Genomic DNA, 19,895 nt, shown 5'->3' with positions numbered 1-19,895 from the left:
AAATAATACAAAGTAATTTTGTAAGACTTTTTAATTTAACTAAATTTTAGTAAAACTTTTTACTGAAAGTAACACAATAAAATTGAACATAATTTATATTATATTAGTAACATTACAATAAGGTTCATTAGTTAACATTAGTTAACTACTATAGTTAACATGAACGAATAAACAATACTTCTTCAGCATTTATTAATCTTAGCTAATGTTTATTTCAACATTTACTATTAAAATCAACATTTGTGCTTGTTAACAGTTAATGCACTCTGAATTAACATGAACTAACAGGGAACGTCTCAGGTTACTTATGTAGCCATGGTTCCCTGAATAGGGAACGAGACACTGCGTCCTCTAGGGGTCGCTATGGGGAACACCTCGTCGTGACCCGTGTCTGAAGCATACATTGAAAAATCATCAACTCGTTGGACCGGCGACAGCCATGACGTCACTACCGGTGCGACTATAGTATAAATAGGCGCCGGGAGCACACATTATTCACTTCTTCGTCTGAAGCTTGCGTCCGCAGTATGGCAAGAAACCTAGAGGACGCAGTGTCTCGTTCCCTACTCAGGGAACCATAGTTACATAAGTAACCTGAGACGTTCCCTTTCATGGGAACTTCGAACTGCGTCCTCTAGGGGTCACTATGGGGAACGGTATACCCATGCCACCATGCTGAGGGGAGTGCATGCCAGAACCATGGCGAGCACTAAGTACCAACTCTACCATATTGCTATGGGAGTCGCCCCTGGGACGTTAGACGGCTGTCAGTGACATTATTCCCTACGGCCAAAGGCCTAGGCTACGTACTCCAAAATACTTACCTGTTAGGGAGGGCCTAATTCACCTGATGCTGCTGGTTCCAGGTGCTCTGGAGAAACAGAGAACTCAAACTTCTCATGTGAGAGGAGAACTCCGAATTCAGAGGAATAACGTTGCTCATTCCAGGTAACCCTTAGATAAAGGGGAGCACTGCTCAATACTACCATGAGGACAGCCCATGGATTGAGGAATCCAACTCCTCAGAGAGGATTAATGCTCAAAAGAAAACACCATACTCACAATAACCTTCAAGGGTGAGGGGAGCGATGCTTCCAGAGTGTGTCGACAGAGACACACTAGTTGAGTGGAGCCCAAAGTACTGGGGTCTAACCAACTCAGAGAAAGGGAACGAGATCAAAAAATGCATAACCCTTACCATACAGGATTTTAGAAAAGTGTAAACGTAAAGCATAATGTGCACACTTACCAATTAAGTGGATTTGTAGAAAAGTGTGCAAAGCTTAACGTGTGCACTTATTTTAGAGTTTTCCAAACATCTGTTTACAGATACCCGGAAGTACTGGGCCAAACAGGAGAGGCAAGCTCAAATACAACCCTCAAAGGTGAGGGGAGCACTGCCCGAGACAGCATTTACACAGGAAGGTTCTCGTAATGCCACCTATACCTCCCGCTCGATGCCTCAGCAAGAGGGGATATGCTGTTGATCGATTCTTCCTACCCCTACCCGCGGGCGGGGGAGGAGCGCGAGCCGCGACACTAGCCTTCTGAGCCAGTCTCTGATCCTCAAACTGAGACGGGCTAGGACCCCTGGGTTGTTCGGGCTCAGACCTGGACTTCTATCCCGGTCTTTCAGCCGGTCAGCCTGATATGCTTGGAGCATCACCATCGTGTGCAATGACATCCCGACCTGCTGCTGCTGCATATGCCCTGGCATCCAAGCTTTCGAGATGTCAAGGAGGGGAGTCTTAGAGGACGTCTCACCCACAGAGAGATAGCTGACCATCGTCTCTCTATAGGGGCATCTTTTCATAACCGCTTTTGCGCATCGCCTCGATGCTGGCATAACTTGTATGCTGGAATCGATGGATGCGTGAGGAAAAAACGGCCTCTTCAAATCCTTCTCAATCTTTATATGAAAAACAGGAAGAAAGGAAGGCTCACCTGAGCTGGAAGGTTTATGGCCAGAAAAATAACGTCCATCGAGATATTTCGCGACGTCACTTTCTTCACCCACTTCACGACAAGTAAAGCCTCGCCGTGGCACAATCCATAATTTCCAAAAGCTCATCATACGCAGGGCAGGAGGATTGGGAAGGCTCAGCATCAGCTTCTTTGCCCTCCTCATCTATTTCCTGCTTTTGCTGGGCTGATCCCAGTAGAGCAATAGCCCCTGAATCAGACAATGTTAATGAAATAACACTATCCTCCAGCGGCTCACTCTCGTGCACAGCCGACGATCGCGAAAGGGAAACCCCCCTTCAAACTCATCGGCCAGATCCACCTGCGATCCCCACAAGCTCATTCCCTTCCGTGCCTCAGCCGTGGTGGGTCCTGAATCGCGGGAAGCAGATGGCTGCCCCTCTTTCCTCGAAAAGAGAGACAAACGAGAGCGGAGCTTTTTCCCTTGGAAAAAACGTTCGCAGTGCACGCCGATTGCCTCCTCGGAGACATCGCGTGCGTGCTCTTTGCCCAAACAAACAACGCATAGATCGTGTGTGTCATCAGATGTTAAACAACGTCAACACGGATGCACACATCTTTAAACGCTTTGCTAGTGCTCGCCATAATGAGATAAATAGAGATCGCTTTTACCACAGAAATGCACGCTTCAAACAAAACAGTCAATGAAGACGAAGAAGAGAATGATGTGTGCTATTTATACTATAGTCGCACCGGTAGTGACGTCATGGCTGTCGCCGGCCAACGAGTTGGTGTTTTTTCAATGTATGCTTCAGACACTGGTCACGACGAGGCATTCCCCATAGCGACCCCTAGAGGACGCAGTTTGAAGTTTCCATGAAAGGGAACAATTGTATTCTCATTAACTAACATTAGGAAAAATTTCAGTTTGTCGGTTATTGTGAATGTTACCCTGAGTGTGTGTGTGTGTGTGTGGGTGTGTCACCTACTTGAATCTGCCTTGTGTCTACATTAAAAGTCATTATTGGATTCCTTGTCGTCCTGCCTGCCTCCACACACGGGGCAGGGTGTATGTAAATTTTAGGGTTTGTGATATCACAAACCCTAAAATTTACATACACCCTGCCCCGTGTGTGGAGGCAGGCAGGACGAAAAGCATCCCAATAATGACTTTTAATGTAGACACAAGGCAGATTCAAGTAGGTGACACACCCACACACACACACACTCAGGGTAACATTCACAATAACCGACAAACTGAAATTTTTCCTAATGTTAGTTAATGAGAATGTTACCCTGAGTGTGTGTGTGTGTGGGTGTGTCACCTACTTGAATCTGCCTTGTGTCTACATTAAAAGTCATTATTGGATTCCTTGTCGTCCTGCCTGCCTCCACACACGGGGCAGGGTGTATGTAAATTTTAGGGTTTGTGATATCACAAACCCTAAAATTTACATACACCCTGCCCCGTGTGTGGAGGCAGGCAGGACGAAAAGCATCCCAATAATGACTTTTAATGTAGACACAAGGCAGATTCAAGTAGGTGACACACCCACACACACACACACTCAGGGTAACATTCACAATAACCGACAAACTGAAATTTTTCCTAATGTTAGTTAATGAGAATGTTACCCTGAGTGTGTGTGTGTGTGGGTGTGTCACCTACTTGAATCTGCCTTGTGTCTACATTAAAAGTCATTATTGGATTCCTTGTCGTCCTGCCTGCCTCCACACACGGGGCAGGGTGTATGTAAATTTTAGGGTTTGTGATATCACAAACCCTAAAATTTACATACACCCTGCCCCGTGTGTGGAGGCAGGCAGGACGAAAAGCATCCCAATAATGACTTTTAATGTAGACACAAGGCAGATTCAAGTAGGTGACACACCCACACACACACACACTCAGGGTAACATTCACAATAACCGACAAACTGAAATTTTTCCTAATGTTAGTTAATGAGAATGTTACCCTGAGTGTGTGTGTGTGTGGGTGTGTCACCTACTTGAATCTGCCTTGTGTCTACATTAAAAGTCATTATTGGATTCCTTGTCGTCCTGCCTGCCTCCACACACGGGGCAGGGTGTATGTAAATTTTAGGGTTTGTGATATCACAAACCCTAAAATTTACATACACCCTGCCCCGTGTGTGGAGGCAGGCAGGACGAAAAGCATCCCAATAATGACTTTTAATGTAGACACAAGGCAGATTCAAGTAGGTGACACACCCACACACACACACACTCAGGGTAACATTCACAATAACCGACAAACTGAAATTTTTCCTAATGTTAGTTAATGAGAATGTTACCCTGAGTGTGTGTGTGTGTGGGTGTGTCACCTACTTGAATCTGCCTTGTGTCTACATTAAAAGTCATTATTGGATTCCTTGTCGTCCTGCCTGCCTCCACACACGGGGCAGGGTGTATGTAAATTTTAGGGTTTGTGATATCACAAACCCTAAAATTTACATACACCCTGCCCCGTGTGTGGAGGCAGGCAGGACGAAAAGCATCCCAATAATGACTTTTAATGTAGACACAAGGCAGATTCAAGTAGGTGACACACCCACACACACACACACTCAGGGTAACATTCACAATAACCGACAAACTGAAATTTTTCCTAATGTTAGTTAATGAGAATGTTACCCTGAGTGTGTGTGTGTGTGGGTGTGTCACCTACTTGAATCTGCCTTGTGTCTACATTAAAAGTCATTATTGGATTCCTTGTCGTCCTGCCTGCCTCCACACACGGGGCAGGGTGTATGTAAATTTTAGGGTTTGTGATATCACAAACCCTAAAATTTACATACACCCTGCCCCGTGTGTGGAGGCAGGCAGGACGAAAAGCATCCCAATAATGACTTTTAATGTAGACACAAGGCAGATTCAAGTAGGTGACACACCCACACACACACACACTCAGGGTAACATTCACAATAACCGACAAACTGAAATTTTTCCTAATGTTAGTTAATGAGAATGTTACCCTGAGTGTGTGTGTGTGTGGGTGTGTCACCTACTTGAATCTGCCTTGTGTCTACATTAAAAGTCATTATTGGATTCCTTGTCGTCCTGCCTGCCTCCACACACGGGGCAGGGTGTATGTAAATTTTAGGGTTTGTGATATCACAAACCCTAAAATTTACATACACCCTGCCCCGTGTGTGGAGGCAGGCAGGACGAAAAGCATCCCAATAATGACTTTTAATGTAGACACAAGGCAGATTCAAGTAGGTGACACACCCACACACACACACACTCAGGGTAACATTCACAATAACCGACAAACTGAAATTTTTCCTAATGTTAGTTAATGAGAATGTTACCCTGAGTGTGTGTGTGTGTGGGTGTGTCACCTACTTGAATCTGCCTTGTGTCTACATTAAAAGTCATTATTGGATTCCTTGTCGTCCTGCCTGCCTCCACACACGGGGCAGGGTGTATGTAAATTTTAGGGTTTGTGATATCACAAACCCTAAAATTTACATACACCCTGCCCCGTGTGTGGAGGCAGGCAGGACGAAAAGCATCCCAATAATGACTTTTAATGTAGACACAAGGCAGATTCAAGTAGGTGACACACCCACACACACACACACTCAGGGTAACATTCACAATAACCGACAAACTGAAATTTTTCCTAATGTTAGTTAATGAGAATGTTACCCTGAGTGTGTGTGTGTGTGGGTGTGTCACCTACTTGAATCTGCCTTGTGTCTACATTAAAAGTCATTATTGGATTCCTTGTCGTCCTGCCTGCCTCCACACACGGGGCAGGGTGTATGTAAATTTTAGGGTTTGTGATATCACAAACCCTAAAATTTACATACACCCTGCCCCGTGTGTGGAGGCAGGCAGGACGAAAAGCATCCCAATAATGACTTTTAATGTAGACACAAGGCAGATTCAAGTAGGTGACACACCCACACACACACACACTCAGGGTAACATTCACAATAACCGACAAACTGAAATTTTTCCTAATGTTAGTTAATGAGAATGTTACCCTGAGTGTGTGTGTGTGTGGGTGTGTCACCTACTTGAATCTGCCTTGTGTCTACATTAAAAGTCATTATTGGATTCCTTGTCGTCCTGCCTGCCTCCACACACGGGGCAGGGTGTATGTAAATTTTAGGGTTTGTGATATCACAAACCCTAAAATTTACATACACCCTGCCCCGTGTGTGGAGGCAGGCAGGACGAAAAGCATCCCAATAATGACTTTTAATGTAGACACAAGGCAGATTCAAGTAGGTGACACACCCACACACACACACACTCAGGGTAACATTCACAATAACCGACAAACTGAAATTTTTCCTAATGTTAGTTAATGAGAATGTTACCCTGAGTGTGTGTGTGTGTGGGTGTGTCACCTACTTGAATCTGCCTTGTGTCTACATTAAAAGTCATTATTGGAATCCTTGTCGTCCTGCCTGCCTCCACACACGGGGCAGGGTTTATGTAAATTTTAGGGTTTGTGATATCACAAACCAAGGAAGAAGCTCATTGTAGTCCCTACTAGCCCAGCCGTTTGTTGTAGGCCTTAAAAAGCAAATTCTGTAAAAGAAAATATCTCCCTTTGCATTGAACTTTGCAGATGTTGTTTATGCTCAAAAAAGTTAACTACTGAAGTTAAAAAAAGTGAAATCATAATCAAGGACCCCTTTAAGTACCCCTGAGATTTTAAAATAAATATTTTAATAATTATCTCATTCGCATGTTAACAGTTCTCTGACACTGGTTTATGGTCATATGACATGCAGGTAAACTCAAAATATTAAATTTTTTAGTAAGTGTTTTAATTTGATTGTTATTTTAAAATTATTTATGTGAATTTTACATGATTTATGATTTAATTAATTGTTAGCTTTTCATTAAACTCACAAACCCCCTGCAGTTCCTTTACGAACCCTAGTTTGGGAAACCTTGATGTAATATAATGTTTAATACACTTCATGTTGTTAATTACAATGAATGGAATATATTTTCTTACTCTTTGTATTTTTACATCATTATGGTACAAGATTATCCTATTCAAATCAATCTGATAATCGAGTTAGGACAAAAGTAATCTAAAAGTAGTCTGATTACATAGTCTAAAATGTGTAATGTAATGGATTACACTACTGACTACAATTTTTGTTATGTAATTTGAAATCAGTAAAGGATTACAATTTGTAAGTAATCTACCCAGCTCTGTGTATATATATATATATATATATATATATATATATATATTTTTTTTTTTAAAGCGCTATTATAACTAATGTAAGGTAAAAATTTAAGTTGTTTCAATATATATGAATTATAAAGTACTATTATAACAAGATTTATTTATTCTAATACATTTATTATATGTAATTTATTGTCATCTCACACATGAATCTGCATTCAAATGTTTTCTTATTTTATTTTATTTTTGCAATAGGACGTTTTCTATAAAGTATTTCTATAATAAAAATACATTATCATATGTATTATTATTCAGCATCAAACAAACAATATAATTTTTATTCTCAGTGATTAGGGTTAGAGTGATTAAAGATTAAAGACAAAACTAAAATTTTGAAAAATTATTGCACAGCCACCAGTTATCGTCCGTTTCCATAGTGACTCGTCAATCCATCGTTCCATTGAGAATGTCTTGTGTGTTAACCATGAACATATTTTGAGTAGACTGAACTTACTCCCGGATGCGTTTTTGGAACCAGCATACCTCTAGTAAGCAAGGTTTGGGTTAATCAACTGAGAGTTCAGGATATATTAGACGGTAAGTTAACCATGCTTCCTGGAATACACCCCTGGTGTACATGGCCAATAGTAAATAACTGTCTCATCTTTTTCAAACACAGGAACAATTTAATATCACAAAAGAACACAATGCTCTGGTGGGGTCTAGAAATCTTGGAATGTAGTTCAGAATGTGGACTGTTATGACTGTGAATCTTTGGGTAGGCAGTGAATCGATTAGATTAATGATTCATAGGTTTCGATTCAATTCAAGAACAATTTCTGCTAATTCAGAATGATTCAATTCGAGAAGATTCACAATTAAATTTGGTGCGATTCGATTAATGATTTGATTCTGCTTTCTTCAAGTGCATTCACAGGATTATTTAAATGCTTCCCCTAAATTCTTTAAATGTTTAGTCAGGGTGCAAATTACATGGCAGCCTTTATGGAGTCAGAGAGTGAGAGAAAAACACTTTTGTCTGTTGTTAGATCTTAGTTCTTAATGATGTTATGGCATGACGCATGGCATATGTAGAAATTTATGTAAGCCCAGATTTAAAAGAGGCTTTAAAAGTATTATTTTGTTTGAACTATTTACTAGCATAGTGTGAATGTATAGGGTAACATTTTATGTCACACGTTTGCATGATGTGAGCTTCTTTCAATTAAAATGCTACAGTATTAAATGTTTCCTTCCTATCAGCGATGATAATGATTCTGAAAGAAAATGCGCCCTTTGTCTACTGATTTCTATAATAATGAACATAACTTTTATGCACCTGACTAACAGATGAACCTTACACTCTTATTTCAAAGTTGTTGTTAATGTTGGGGTTATTTTAACAGCTTCCTTTGCAATAATCCTATTATCTTTTATTCTGTGTAGCTTGAACGAGTTTGACCACAAGTTCTTCGGCATCACTAATGCTGAAACAATCACCATGGACCCTCAGCACAAACTTTTGTTGCAGTGCACCTACAGGGCCCTAGAGGATGCTGGGATACCAATGGAAAACGCCAGTGGAATGCGAACAGGAGTATTTTTGGGTATAATTCAAGCTAAATATAATATAAATAAACTTTTGATGTCTTTTCATCCCAGTGAAAAAGTATATGCACTTGCTGCATGGGAAGTACCTTCCTAGCAACCTCTGGTTAAAATGAGTTGTTAGGTAGCACATCGATTTTCTCCATGATTCCCCAGTTCACAAGAGGGATCTAAGCTAACATGATTTTTGTTTGCTTGTTTTTCAGGCCTAATGAACAGAGACTTTGAGCTGGCAAGTGTGAGGATCAATCCAAAACACATAGACCACACCAATGCCACTGGTGCCGCTATGAGCATAGCTGCCAACCGCATCTCATACATCTTCAACTTCACTGGCCCCTCACTGTCCATTGATTGTGCCTGCTCCTCATCCCTCGTCGCCCTTCACTTAGCTTGTCAAGCCATAAAACAAGGTAGTCTTCAAAAATATGTATGCAAATCCTGTGGATCAACTTATTTGCACATTTTAAGAAGATTGTCGATGTACTGAATATTGTATGTGTACTAATATACTCTACTCTGCTAAAGAATATGGATGGAATGATTCACTCAACTCAGGATGCGATATGATTCACAATACTGATTTTAACAATACGATTTTCTCACACTTTTTTTTTTTAACAAAATGAGATTTAAGACCAATTATAAATAAAAAAAGTTATTTTATTTCTTTGTGTAATTTAAATATGTCAAATAACAAAACTAAATTGTATTTTTTTTAAACAAACCCTAAATCAAACAAATAACATAAATAAAAGAAAATATGTTAGTATTAAAAAAAACATAATATATATAAACTAAGGCTTTGCCTGTGCTCTTTCCATTTAAAATTAGAGGCAACCCCTGTATTTTAATTACAATACATGCAGCGTACATGCAGCGTACATGCAGCATACATGCAGCATGAGCAGTTTTTTATCTAAATTAGATTGTATAATTCAGAAATGTAGTGTTGTGAAACTATACTACATAAAACATATCTAAATTAAACAAAAACAGCAGACGAGCTGAATAAGATGCAAATTCACTCTCTGACAGCAGGTGGTGCTTATAAAACAGCAATGATACAGTGTTTCCTTGGTTACCGCTGTAAACAAAGCAACCCTGTGCTTATGACACATACATTATACAGAGGCAAAAAGTCTAAACTTTTCTAAAGACAGTAAGTTCCCCTCAGAGATACATTCATATAAACTCCTAGCCCCAAATGCTTCGCAATTCATTTAACATCTCAACCAATTTGAATCGTCACATATTTGTATAAGTTTTCAGCCAGCTTACGGTGCATCATTACATCCCTACTAAAGACTTTAGATGTTTCATGTATGTTTTGCTTTTGAATTAATCAAACCAATTATTAGCCATTAGGTTGCCCCCACCCCCTTAAGTTTTGTGTTTATTTGTACTCCACTCAACAGGAGATTGTGATATGGCCTTGTGTGGTGGTGTGACCTGTATATTGGAGCCGACCCTTTTTGTAACTCTCTCTAAGGCAAAAATGATCTCCTCTGATGGAACGAGTAAGCCATTCAGCAGCAAAGCAAATGGATATGGCAGAGGAGAAGGATGCGGGGTCATTCTATTAAAACCTCTGAAAAAAGTAAATAAAAAGATTGTCTCATATAAACATGGCTCTGTGGCAACAATGTACCTAATGATTAACTACTGCAAGAAACATATGTTGTTTGGATTTTGACAGGCTCTTGAAGACCATGATCATATTTGGGGTATCGTCAGCAAAACTGCAGTAAATCAAGATGGCCACAGCGTTAGTCCAATCACCAAACCATCCATGGTACAGCAGGAGGAGCTGCTTAGAAAAATCTACTCAACAGAGACTGACCTGACTAGTGTCCAGTACATTGAGGCTCATGGGACTGGGACTCCAGTTGGAGATCCAATAGAAGCAGGTAGCATCTCAAAGGTCATTGCCAAAGCAAGACCTCAAAAGTCAGGACCACTCATCATTGGTTCTGTTAAAAGCAATATTGGACACACAGAATCTGCTGCAGGTGTTGCAGGGCTCATAAAGGTTCTTTTGATGATGCAGCATGAAACCATTGTGCCATCATTGTTCCACTCCATGGAAAACTCCAGCATAGACATTGAATCTCTCAATATGAAAATCCCCACCACAGCAGAAAAATGGATCAGTGACCGCAGAGGAGAGAGGTCAGCGGGAATCAATAATTTTGGGTTTGGTGGAACAAATGCACATGCTCTTGTCAGACAATATGTGCAATCAAAAAAGCCAAAAGCTCAGCTGATAAGCAAATCCCATCGGTATTTTGTGGTCTCTGCAGCTTCAGAAATATCCATGAAAAATATTATTGAAGATACTGCAGAACAGATCAGCGCAGGGAAAATATTGGATCTACAGGCTTTACTGTACACATCCGCATGTAGAAGAAGTCACTTGAAACACAAATACAGGAGAGTATTTCAAACATCATCATTAGCAGATCTGCAAGAGAAACTTTCTGCTTCTGTAGAGAGAAAAATTGTACTGTCAAGGACAGATTCCAAGCTAGTTTTTGTGTTTTGTGGCAATGGTGTTACATATCAGGGTATGTGCAAGCAGCTCCTAAAGCAAGAGCCAGTTTTCAGAGAGGAAATCGTGAAGATTGAAACTCTGTTACGAAGCTATAGAAGTTTAAATCTGATAGAGATGCTTGAAAGTGAGTATGAGAAAAGTGCAGATCTGTCTGATCCAAAGATTGTCCAACCTCTTCTGTTTGCTATTCAGGTTGCTGTTGTTAAACTTCTGAAACACTGGGGAATCAGTCCTGATGCTGTTTTGGGGCACTCTATTGGAGAGGTTGCTGCAGCTCATTGTTCTGGTTTACTGTCACTTGAAGATGCAGTGAAAGTCATCCACTATCGCAGTTCTTTGCAATGCACTGTGACAGGAGGGAAGATGTTGGTAATCAGTAATATGGCTGTTTCTGAAGTCTTGAAAATTCTTGAAAAATCTCATTCAGGAAGGGTTTGTCTGGCTGCTTATAATAGCCCTCAGTCTTGCACCCTCTCAGGAGATGCAGATGACATTGACAGATTGCATCAGAATTTGAGCAACTCAGCCAGAGGAAATGATTTGTTCCTTCGCATTTTAGATGTACCTGCAGCATACCACAGTCACAAGATGGATCCCATTTTATCCAAAGTGAAAGAGAGTATAGGCTCTTTGCAGGCACATAATTTGGAGACAGAATTGTTTTCAACAGTGACAGGTGTTAGTTTGTGTTCCTCAGATTTCATTACTGGTGAATATTGGGCAAAGAATGTCAGAGAACCAGTTGAATTTGAACAAGCTGTAAAGTCTGCAGCTAAAAACAAAAGGAGTGTGATATTTGTTGAAATTGGTCCAAGAAGATCTTTGCTGAGGTATATCACTGAGACTCTGGGAAATGACTTCACTGTGATTCCCTCAGTGCAGCCTGATAAAGACCACGAGACAATGCTTGCAGCTGTTTCCAAACTGTTTGAACTTGGGGTCAAAGTTGACTGGGAAATGTTCTACAAAGGTTTTGAGACCGAACCAATTCCCTACCCACTATACCATTTTGATGACGTGAAGAGTGATATCTTTGCTTTAAATTTGCAGTTGATCAGTCCCACTGGCAACCATCCAGTAGCTACACAAACGGGTAAAGATAGTTCAGTGTTCAGCTGTGATTTATCATCTGAATCAGTCGCCTTCCTGCAGGAACACAAACACAGTGGTGTTTCTATCATTCCTGGGGCGTTTTATGTAGAGTTGGGTTTAGCAACTTATATGGAATATGCAAAACCTAAGGTTCCACTAAGTTCCCTGCAGCTCAGCGTAACATTCCAGAATCCATTCGTTTTCACCCAGAATGCCCCAGAAATAAACATAAAGCTGGATCATTCAGACCATTTGGCTGATAACACATGTAACTTCAAAATACAGTCTACTTCTGCAGTCTATGCATTTGGCACAGTAGAAGCAAAACCAGGTAGGACGCCTGAAGAACAGTTCATTTCATTAGACTGTATTTCCAAAAGATGCACATTCCACATGACTACTGAAGAACTCTACAAACTTCTAAGTCAGGCTGGATTTGAGTATGGGTCTGTCTTCAGAAATAATGCAGATGTTTATTGTGGGGAAGAATTTAGAGAGGCTATGTCTGTTGTGAAGGTCTCAAAGGAATTACTGCCTCAGTTACATGACTATCGCCTTCACCCTGTGGTCTTGGATTACGTCATGCAACTTGTTCTTGCAACTATAGGAGGTGTATCAACAAGACCCCAATATCCTGCGCAAATAGGCAGCCTGACCATATTTGAACCATTGCAAGAGGAGATGGTTGTATATCTGAGAGCAGTAAATGTTGGAGAAGATGATTTTGACGTTTGTGGCTGCTTAGCTAACAAACAGGGTAGGGTGTTAGTTGAACTGAAGCATGTGAAGATCATAATGCTAGGAAGTCGTCCCCAAGTAGTCAAGGAGTACTTCTTCCACAACAATTTCAGTGTCATCTCTGAAGTTGCCCAGTTTGATACACAGATTAAGGCATTGGTATTTTCTGACCAGGTAGGAATTTCTAAAGCTTTGCAACAGTACTTGGACCCAACATCTAGATATGTGTCTTCTTCAAAAGGTAACATACTGTTAGAAGATGGAGTTGAACTCCTTTTGTCAAAACTGAAAATTTCAAATGTAAAGAAATACTTCCAGGAAATTTTGTTCATGTGGGGTGATGCATACCAAACCTCCCTCGAATCAGAGAAGGTCTTAGAAAGTATGGTGGGGTGTTGTGAGATTTTCCGAAAGCTTGTCCGATATCTTAAAGCACTTGATTTCCCAGGTGTTATCAGAGTAATAACCTATAGGTCATCTGAGACCTTAGTGGACAACATAAACCCAGGGTTTGTTCTGTCAGGCATGACAAGAGCATGTGCAGCTGAGTTGCCAGAACTTTCCTTCCAGCTGATTGACATGGGCTCTGTGTCTTTTGAAGACATCAATGCTTTTGTTCAGGTCCTCAGATCATACCCCTGTAACAAATACCCAGAGCTAGTAGTGAAAGAGGGCAAAATTCTCAAACCCGAAATCACCCACACACATTTGCCAAACATGGCAATCTCTTCAAGAAACCTTCACATGTTTGATGAAGAAGTCTTCATCTTGCAAACATCTGACCCATTTAAAATGACAAATGTATCAGCGGCTCAAATGGATAAATCCATTGAACCGATTAAAGATAAACATATTGAGCTTCATCTCAGTAAAATCGGTGTTCATTCATCAGATTACTTTCCAGTCAGCATTCCTGACTTGAATTATGGTGAGACATTGTATTGGAACAAGCACACAAATGAAAACCATAAGCTATTAGCCCTTGACTTCAGTGGCACTGTCACAGCTGTAGGTAAAGATGTCAGGAAATTTAAAGTTGGTGATCACATTGTGTCTTGTTACCCTGTGGTTGCCACTTCTAAACTAGTTCTCCCAGCAGCTGTTTGCTACAAAGCAAAAAGTCTTTCATTCCTGAACAAAATCCCTTGTGTCTCTTACATGGTACTGGCTTGGCAGATCTTGCATGAGGCTTTGCCTGAAGCTAAACAGCAATGGAAACTGGGTATTTTCTCCACCGTTCCTGACTCAGCTTTAATGAATGTGTTAATTGCTATTGCAAACAGATCAGGATGGAATGTCAGAGTTAGCACGCAGGCTGATCAGCTGTCTTGTGATTTTCGTGAGGTTGTGGGAGCTGTTCTTCTACCTCCTTATAATGTAAAAACCGCAGAAAGAGCTAGCAGTGTTAGAGGCATCAAAGACATTGTTCTTGTCTATGACAACAAGACAAAATTTCCATTCAATACTACAACATTCCGAGGTACTAATGAGGAAGCCCGCTTCCATGCCCTCCTCATGTCCCAGATAATGCAAAAAGGGTCTCTGCAAACACAAATGCCACACATCTACCGCTGGCTGAAATCCATGCATTTGGACAGAAAGTCCTTGTCTTTTGACACAACAGCTGCTCAAAGAGTAAAATCTCAAGACACTGGTCTTCTGTCTGTAAAAGAATCCCAATCATACTTCAGATGCCACACCCTACCCATTATCATTCTGAACAGTAAAGCCAAGAACCAGCTGTCTGACATTCCAGTGGTGCCCAGACACAGTCTATTCAAGGCAAATTCAGTCTACATTGTCACAGGTGGTCTAACAGGGTTGGGCTTTGAGACAGTAAAGTTCATTGCTCAGAAAGGAGGAGAAAACATTGTCATTCTGTCTAGGAGCAACCCAAACCCTCTGATGCAACAAGAGATAAGTCAGGTCAGTTCCCATTATGGTTCTGTCATTAAGTCTCTGCCGTGTGATGTTTCTGTATCTAAGCAAGTGGACAAGACAATCGATAATATTGGAAAACTATTTCCATCCTGTCCCATCAAAGGGATATTCCACAGTGCAGTTGTCCTGCACGATGGGCTGATTGAACATCTTGACAAAACTCTTTATGAGAAAGTCATGAGGCCAAAAGTGAATGGAGTGATTAACCTTCACCGTGCTACCTTACAGTGTAATCTGGATTACTTTGTGTGCTATTCCTCCATCGCTGCCTTCATTGGCAATGCCTCACAAACTAATTACGCTGCGGCTAATACATTCTTGGACACCTTTTGTCAGTATCGCAGAAACATTGGCCTTTCTGGACAGTCCATTAATTGGGGAGCTTTGAATCTTGGTCTTTTGTTGAACAAAGTTCATGTCCAAAAATTTCTGGAGGCAAGGGGAATCATGCTTTTGGAGATTCCAGAAATCCATGACAGTCTTGAGCAGTGCCTCTTGATCAACAAACCTCAACAGGTTGTATGCAAATTCAATTTTAAAAACAACTGGAATAACGTTCTCAGTCAGAACAAAACACTGAATGTACGCTTGTTCAAAATAGCACAGGAAGCTATTAGTAAAGCTGGAGTAAATTTCACTAGACCTGAACAACCCAAGAAATCATCCTCACCACATGATTATCTGAGGTTCATGATTAGTGAAACGACTGGTATTGAGATGGATGAGCTGAATGATGATGTTCATCTTTTCAACTTAGGCATTGACTCAATGTTAGCCATGACTCTGCAGAATCTTATCTTTAATGAAAGAGGTGTGAATGTCCCTTTAGTGACTTTGTTGGATCCAAATAGCACACTGGCAACTCTCATTAAAATCCTTGAGGAACACTGTGTAGATGGATATCAGAGTGAAGATGAGAGATATTCCACATACTTATGATTTGTAATTTGTATTTCTCTAAAGCAATCTTGTTGTAGCCTCAAAACAAGAACTTTCTTGGAAATTTGTGACAGTTTGATGTGAAATGGGGTACAGTTAGTAGTATGGTACTCAATTAAACAATGCAATTTACTCAAGTTCATCTAGATTAAAAAGGTGGACTTAACATAACTGAATTAAATGGACTTAACATTTTAATTAATGAATTGATCCAAATAATAGTATTAGTAAGATTTATAGTAATTTCCAAATACATTGTTTTGTATGCTGAATTATGTTTAAAATACTGTCTACAATGACAATTGTAAAGATATGTTAATGGATAATTTAGTGCCTGTACTTCATGTATAGATTGAGATTTTCTGTAGTAAGTACTAGTGTCATGATATTTTACAAAGAAAATGTTGATTCAGCAGCGCAAAATGAGATATTAATATGATGTGATAATTTATCAGTAAAACTACAGTAAAAGTAGTAATTAAGTATTAAACAGTAAAGTACTGTTGTGATTGTGACTGTAATAGTATATGATGTGTGGGTGAATATATACAGCAACCTTGTTACCCAAGGCAAATATTGAAAATAAAGAAATGTAATGTAAGAAAGTCATCTCTTTTTATTTACATTTTCATTATATTCATGAATTTTATTTATTACGCAGCTTAGTTCTAGGACCTGTTCTTTATACGTGGATCACTACATTATCTTACTGTTGACAATTTGACATGATTCAGGATTCTTAGGTTCTTTGAAGCTCATCCTGGAGTTTTTGTCAAAGCAATGGGTCTGTAAGATCAAACCCACTCAGGAGCAGCTTATTTCATGTAAACAGGATTAGATTGCCTCTTTTAAGGCCTGATTGTACAGACAGGGCTTAGATTTAGCCAGGATTTGGCCTTAGTTCAATTAAGACATTTAAGTAACTTTTATAAAGGTTTCTTATTTAAAAAAAAGCATTACCCTTACGTAAAGAAAATATATTTCCTAATATATGAATGATCAATATATTAAATTATATAACAGTATATTATAAAATATACAGAATAATATATTGTGTAAATATATTACAGTATAGTGAATAATACACAAGGAATTGCCGCTATCATATACAAAAAATATGCAAAAATATATTTGCTTATATCACAATGTATGTAATTTTATATTCAGTTACACTTTATAATATATACTGTAGATGTACATGTTATAAGATATGGTACTGCATGTGTAAAAATAGATTGAACATATATTTACTCATGCAGTTTATACACATATGGAACCTTACATTTAAAGATCACTTACAGTCTATGCTTCATATTTTAAAATATAGCTAGTTTACAATAGCATAAGTACACCTGCTCATACTAAAGCACTTAGTGAACAGACTATCACTGTGCTGAAAAGTGCACAGCCATTACTTTTTACATAAAGTAATATAATGTCTTAATGGTATTCGGCCAGTCGTCATCCTAACCACAGGCTCTACTCTTCAGCACAACAGTAATCCTACAAACTTACACACACCAGAAACCCTGTTAAATTTCAAAATATTACAACATTAAACACTAACAGATCTCCCCCTATAATAATATTGAGCAAAAACACATAATATAACACTTAATTTTAACATTTTTACCCTCCTTTCACAGTCAGAAGCAAAGCATGCTGGAAACAAGAAACCTGCTGTAACTCATTCCATGAATGTGTGTGTATACGTGTGTATATACATCCACATTTATCTGGGAACATGAATGTGCAATATATATTCAATAAAGGATCAAACATTATGAATATTAGATGTATTTTTGTCTTCATTTCTAAATATATACCCATACATGGTCAATGCATATATTGCAGTATATTGAAAATAATAAGCACTAGTTTCCCATATATGGAAATGTGTTGTGTAATATATGGAAATGTGTTGTGTAATATATTGCAGTATATTTTGCAGTATAGTAACATATATTTCTGTTCCGTAAGGGTGCTGGTGTACGTCTTAAGAAAAAGCACTGACATTTTAAGATGTGTATGTTGCTTTCAGTTAAAACAGCTCAAACATGCATTTAAGTCCTTTTGGTTAACATCAGCTGAAGAACTTGGGTGTGGTTTGTGACAGTGTGTTGAAATTTGACAAACAGATAAAGTTGTCAAAATGAGCTTTTTCCATTTGAGAAGGTTTTCTAAGATTAAGCCTTTTTTATCTTGTAAATATCTGGAAAAGTTTATTTATGCGTTTATCTTCTCAAGGTTAGACTGTTGCAGCTCACTTTATGCTCAAAATAAAATCTTAGACAGACAACAGGGGGCTGTTTCATAAAAGACGTTAAGAAAAGCAGGGATTAAAGTCCAAACCCTGACTTGAAATATCCTAACAAATCAATCGGGACTAAAGCGGTTTCATAAATTATCATTTAAGTTCACGCAATCTCACTAATTCGATCCAGGTTCAATGAGTCAGGATAATTTGATGTGCACGCTTATTCTTAAGTAGCAATTAATGTCGATCATGGATCAAATCGATCCACCATGGCAAACAGCGAATATTTGTGCTGTTTTAATGCATTTAAGACATTGTGTTTTCCTCAGTGCTTAACTGACATCCCACAGGTATTTTTTCATCTGTAAATGTTAGAAAGTCATGCAAACATATCCATTTTGCTGTCAGGAGTGGGCAAGGCTTACGTGAGTGAACGAGCACTGCTGCGCACATGCGAGCTAAACAGATGGAACACAATAGAATAATTGCACAATAATTCTGAATAAAATATGCATTCTGCTAAAATATTTGTTGTTGGACATTAAATCTGACACATGTAGAATTGTAATCCTACATATAAGTGTATTTTTATGATAGCAGAATCAGAATCAGAATGAGCTTTTATTGCCAGGTATGTTTACACATACAAGGAATTTGTTTTCATGACAGAAGCTTCTACAGTGTAACAGAATGACAGTGACAGAACAAAAAAACACAGATAATAAAAAATAAAAATAAATAAAAAAATAGAACAAGTAAAATAAGGAATAAAAAAAATACAAATCGACAATTGTATGTACAAGTATATTATGTGCAAATTGAAATGTAGACTGAGTATAGATAGATAAATAAGTGTATGAGTGAATAAATAGTGTGTGTTCCACAGTTATTGTCAAGTGTTCATGAGATGGATGGCCTGAGGGAAGAAACTGTTCCTGTGTCTGGTCGTTCTGGTGCTCAGAGCTCTGTAGCGTCGACCAGATGGCAACAGTTCAAAGAGGGAGTGTGCTGGATGTGAGGGGTCCAGAGTGATTCTGCCAGCCCTTTTGCTCACTCTGGACGAATACAGTTCTTGGAGAGAAGGGAGGGTTGTACCAATGATTCGCTCAGCAGTCCGGACTACCCTCTGAAGTCTTCTGAGGTCAGATTTGGTAGCTGAGCTGAACCAGACAGTTATTGAAGTGCAGAGGACAGATTCAATAATGGCAGAGTAGAACTGTTTCAGCAGCTCCTGTGGCAGGTTGAACTTCCTCAGCTGGCGAAGGAAGTACAACCTCTGCTGGGCCTTTTTCACAATGGAGTCAATGTGAGTGTCCCACTTCAGGTCCTGAGAGATTGTGGTGCCCAGGAACCTGAATGACTCCACTGCAGTCACAGTGCTGTCCATGATGGTGAGTGGGGGGAGTGCAGAGGGGTTTCTCCTGAAGTCCACGGTCATCTCCACAGTTTTTAGCGTGTTGAGCGCCAGGTTGTTGAGACTGCACCAGACAGCCAGCTGCTCGACCTCCTGTCTGTAAGCAGACTCGTCACCGTCCTGAATGAGGCCGATGAGTGTGGTGTCGTCTGCAAACTTCAGGAGCTTGACAGAGGGGTCTTTAGATGTGCAGTCGTTGGTGTACAGGGAGAAGAGCAGTGGAGAGAGAACACAACCCTGAGGA

General features: G+C 39.6%; 1 protein-coding gene across 1 annotated transcript in view; it reads left to right on the top strand.

The window, feature by feature from the left end:
• fasn2 (fatty acid synthase 2) overlaps positions 1-16,100 on the top strand; it is a 32,858-nt gene extending 16,758 nt beyond the window's left edge. The window contains exons 4-7 of the mRNA XM_016251916.1: positions 8,555-8,715; positions 8,923-9,129; positions 10,135-10,316; positions 10,416-16,100. Coding sequence (XP_016107402.1) covers positions 8,555-8,715; positions 8,923-9,129; positions 10,135-10,316; positions 10,416-15,980 — 6,115 coding nt within the window. The 3' untranslated portion in view covers positions 15,981-16,100. The remainder of the gene's footprint in view (positions 1-8,554; positions 8,716-8,922; positions 9,130-10,134; positions 10,317-10,415) is intronic.
• The last annotated feature ends 3,795 nt before the right edge of the window (positions 16,101-19,895 follow it).

The sequence above is a fragment of the Sinocyclocheilus grahami genome, unplaced genomic scaffold (genome assembly GCF_001515645.1).
Source record: "Sinocyclocheilus grahami isolate Dianchi unplaced genomic scaffold, SAMN03320097.WGS_v1.1 scaffold1076.1, whole genome shotgun sequence".
Classification (NCBI taxonomy): domain Eukaryota; kingdom Metazoa; phylum Chordata; class Actinopteri; order Cypriniformes; family Cyprinidae; genus Sinocyclocheilus; species Sinocyclocheilus grahami.
This window is presented reverse-complemented; position numbering and strand designations above follow the sequence as displayed.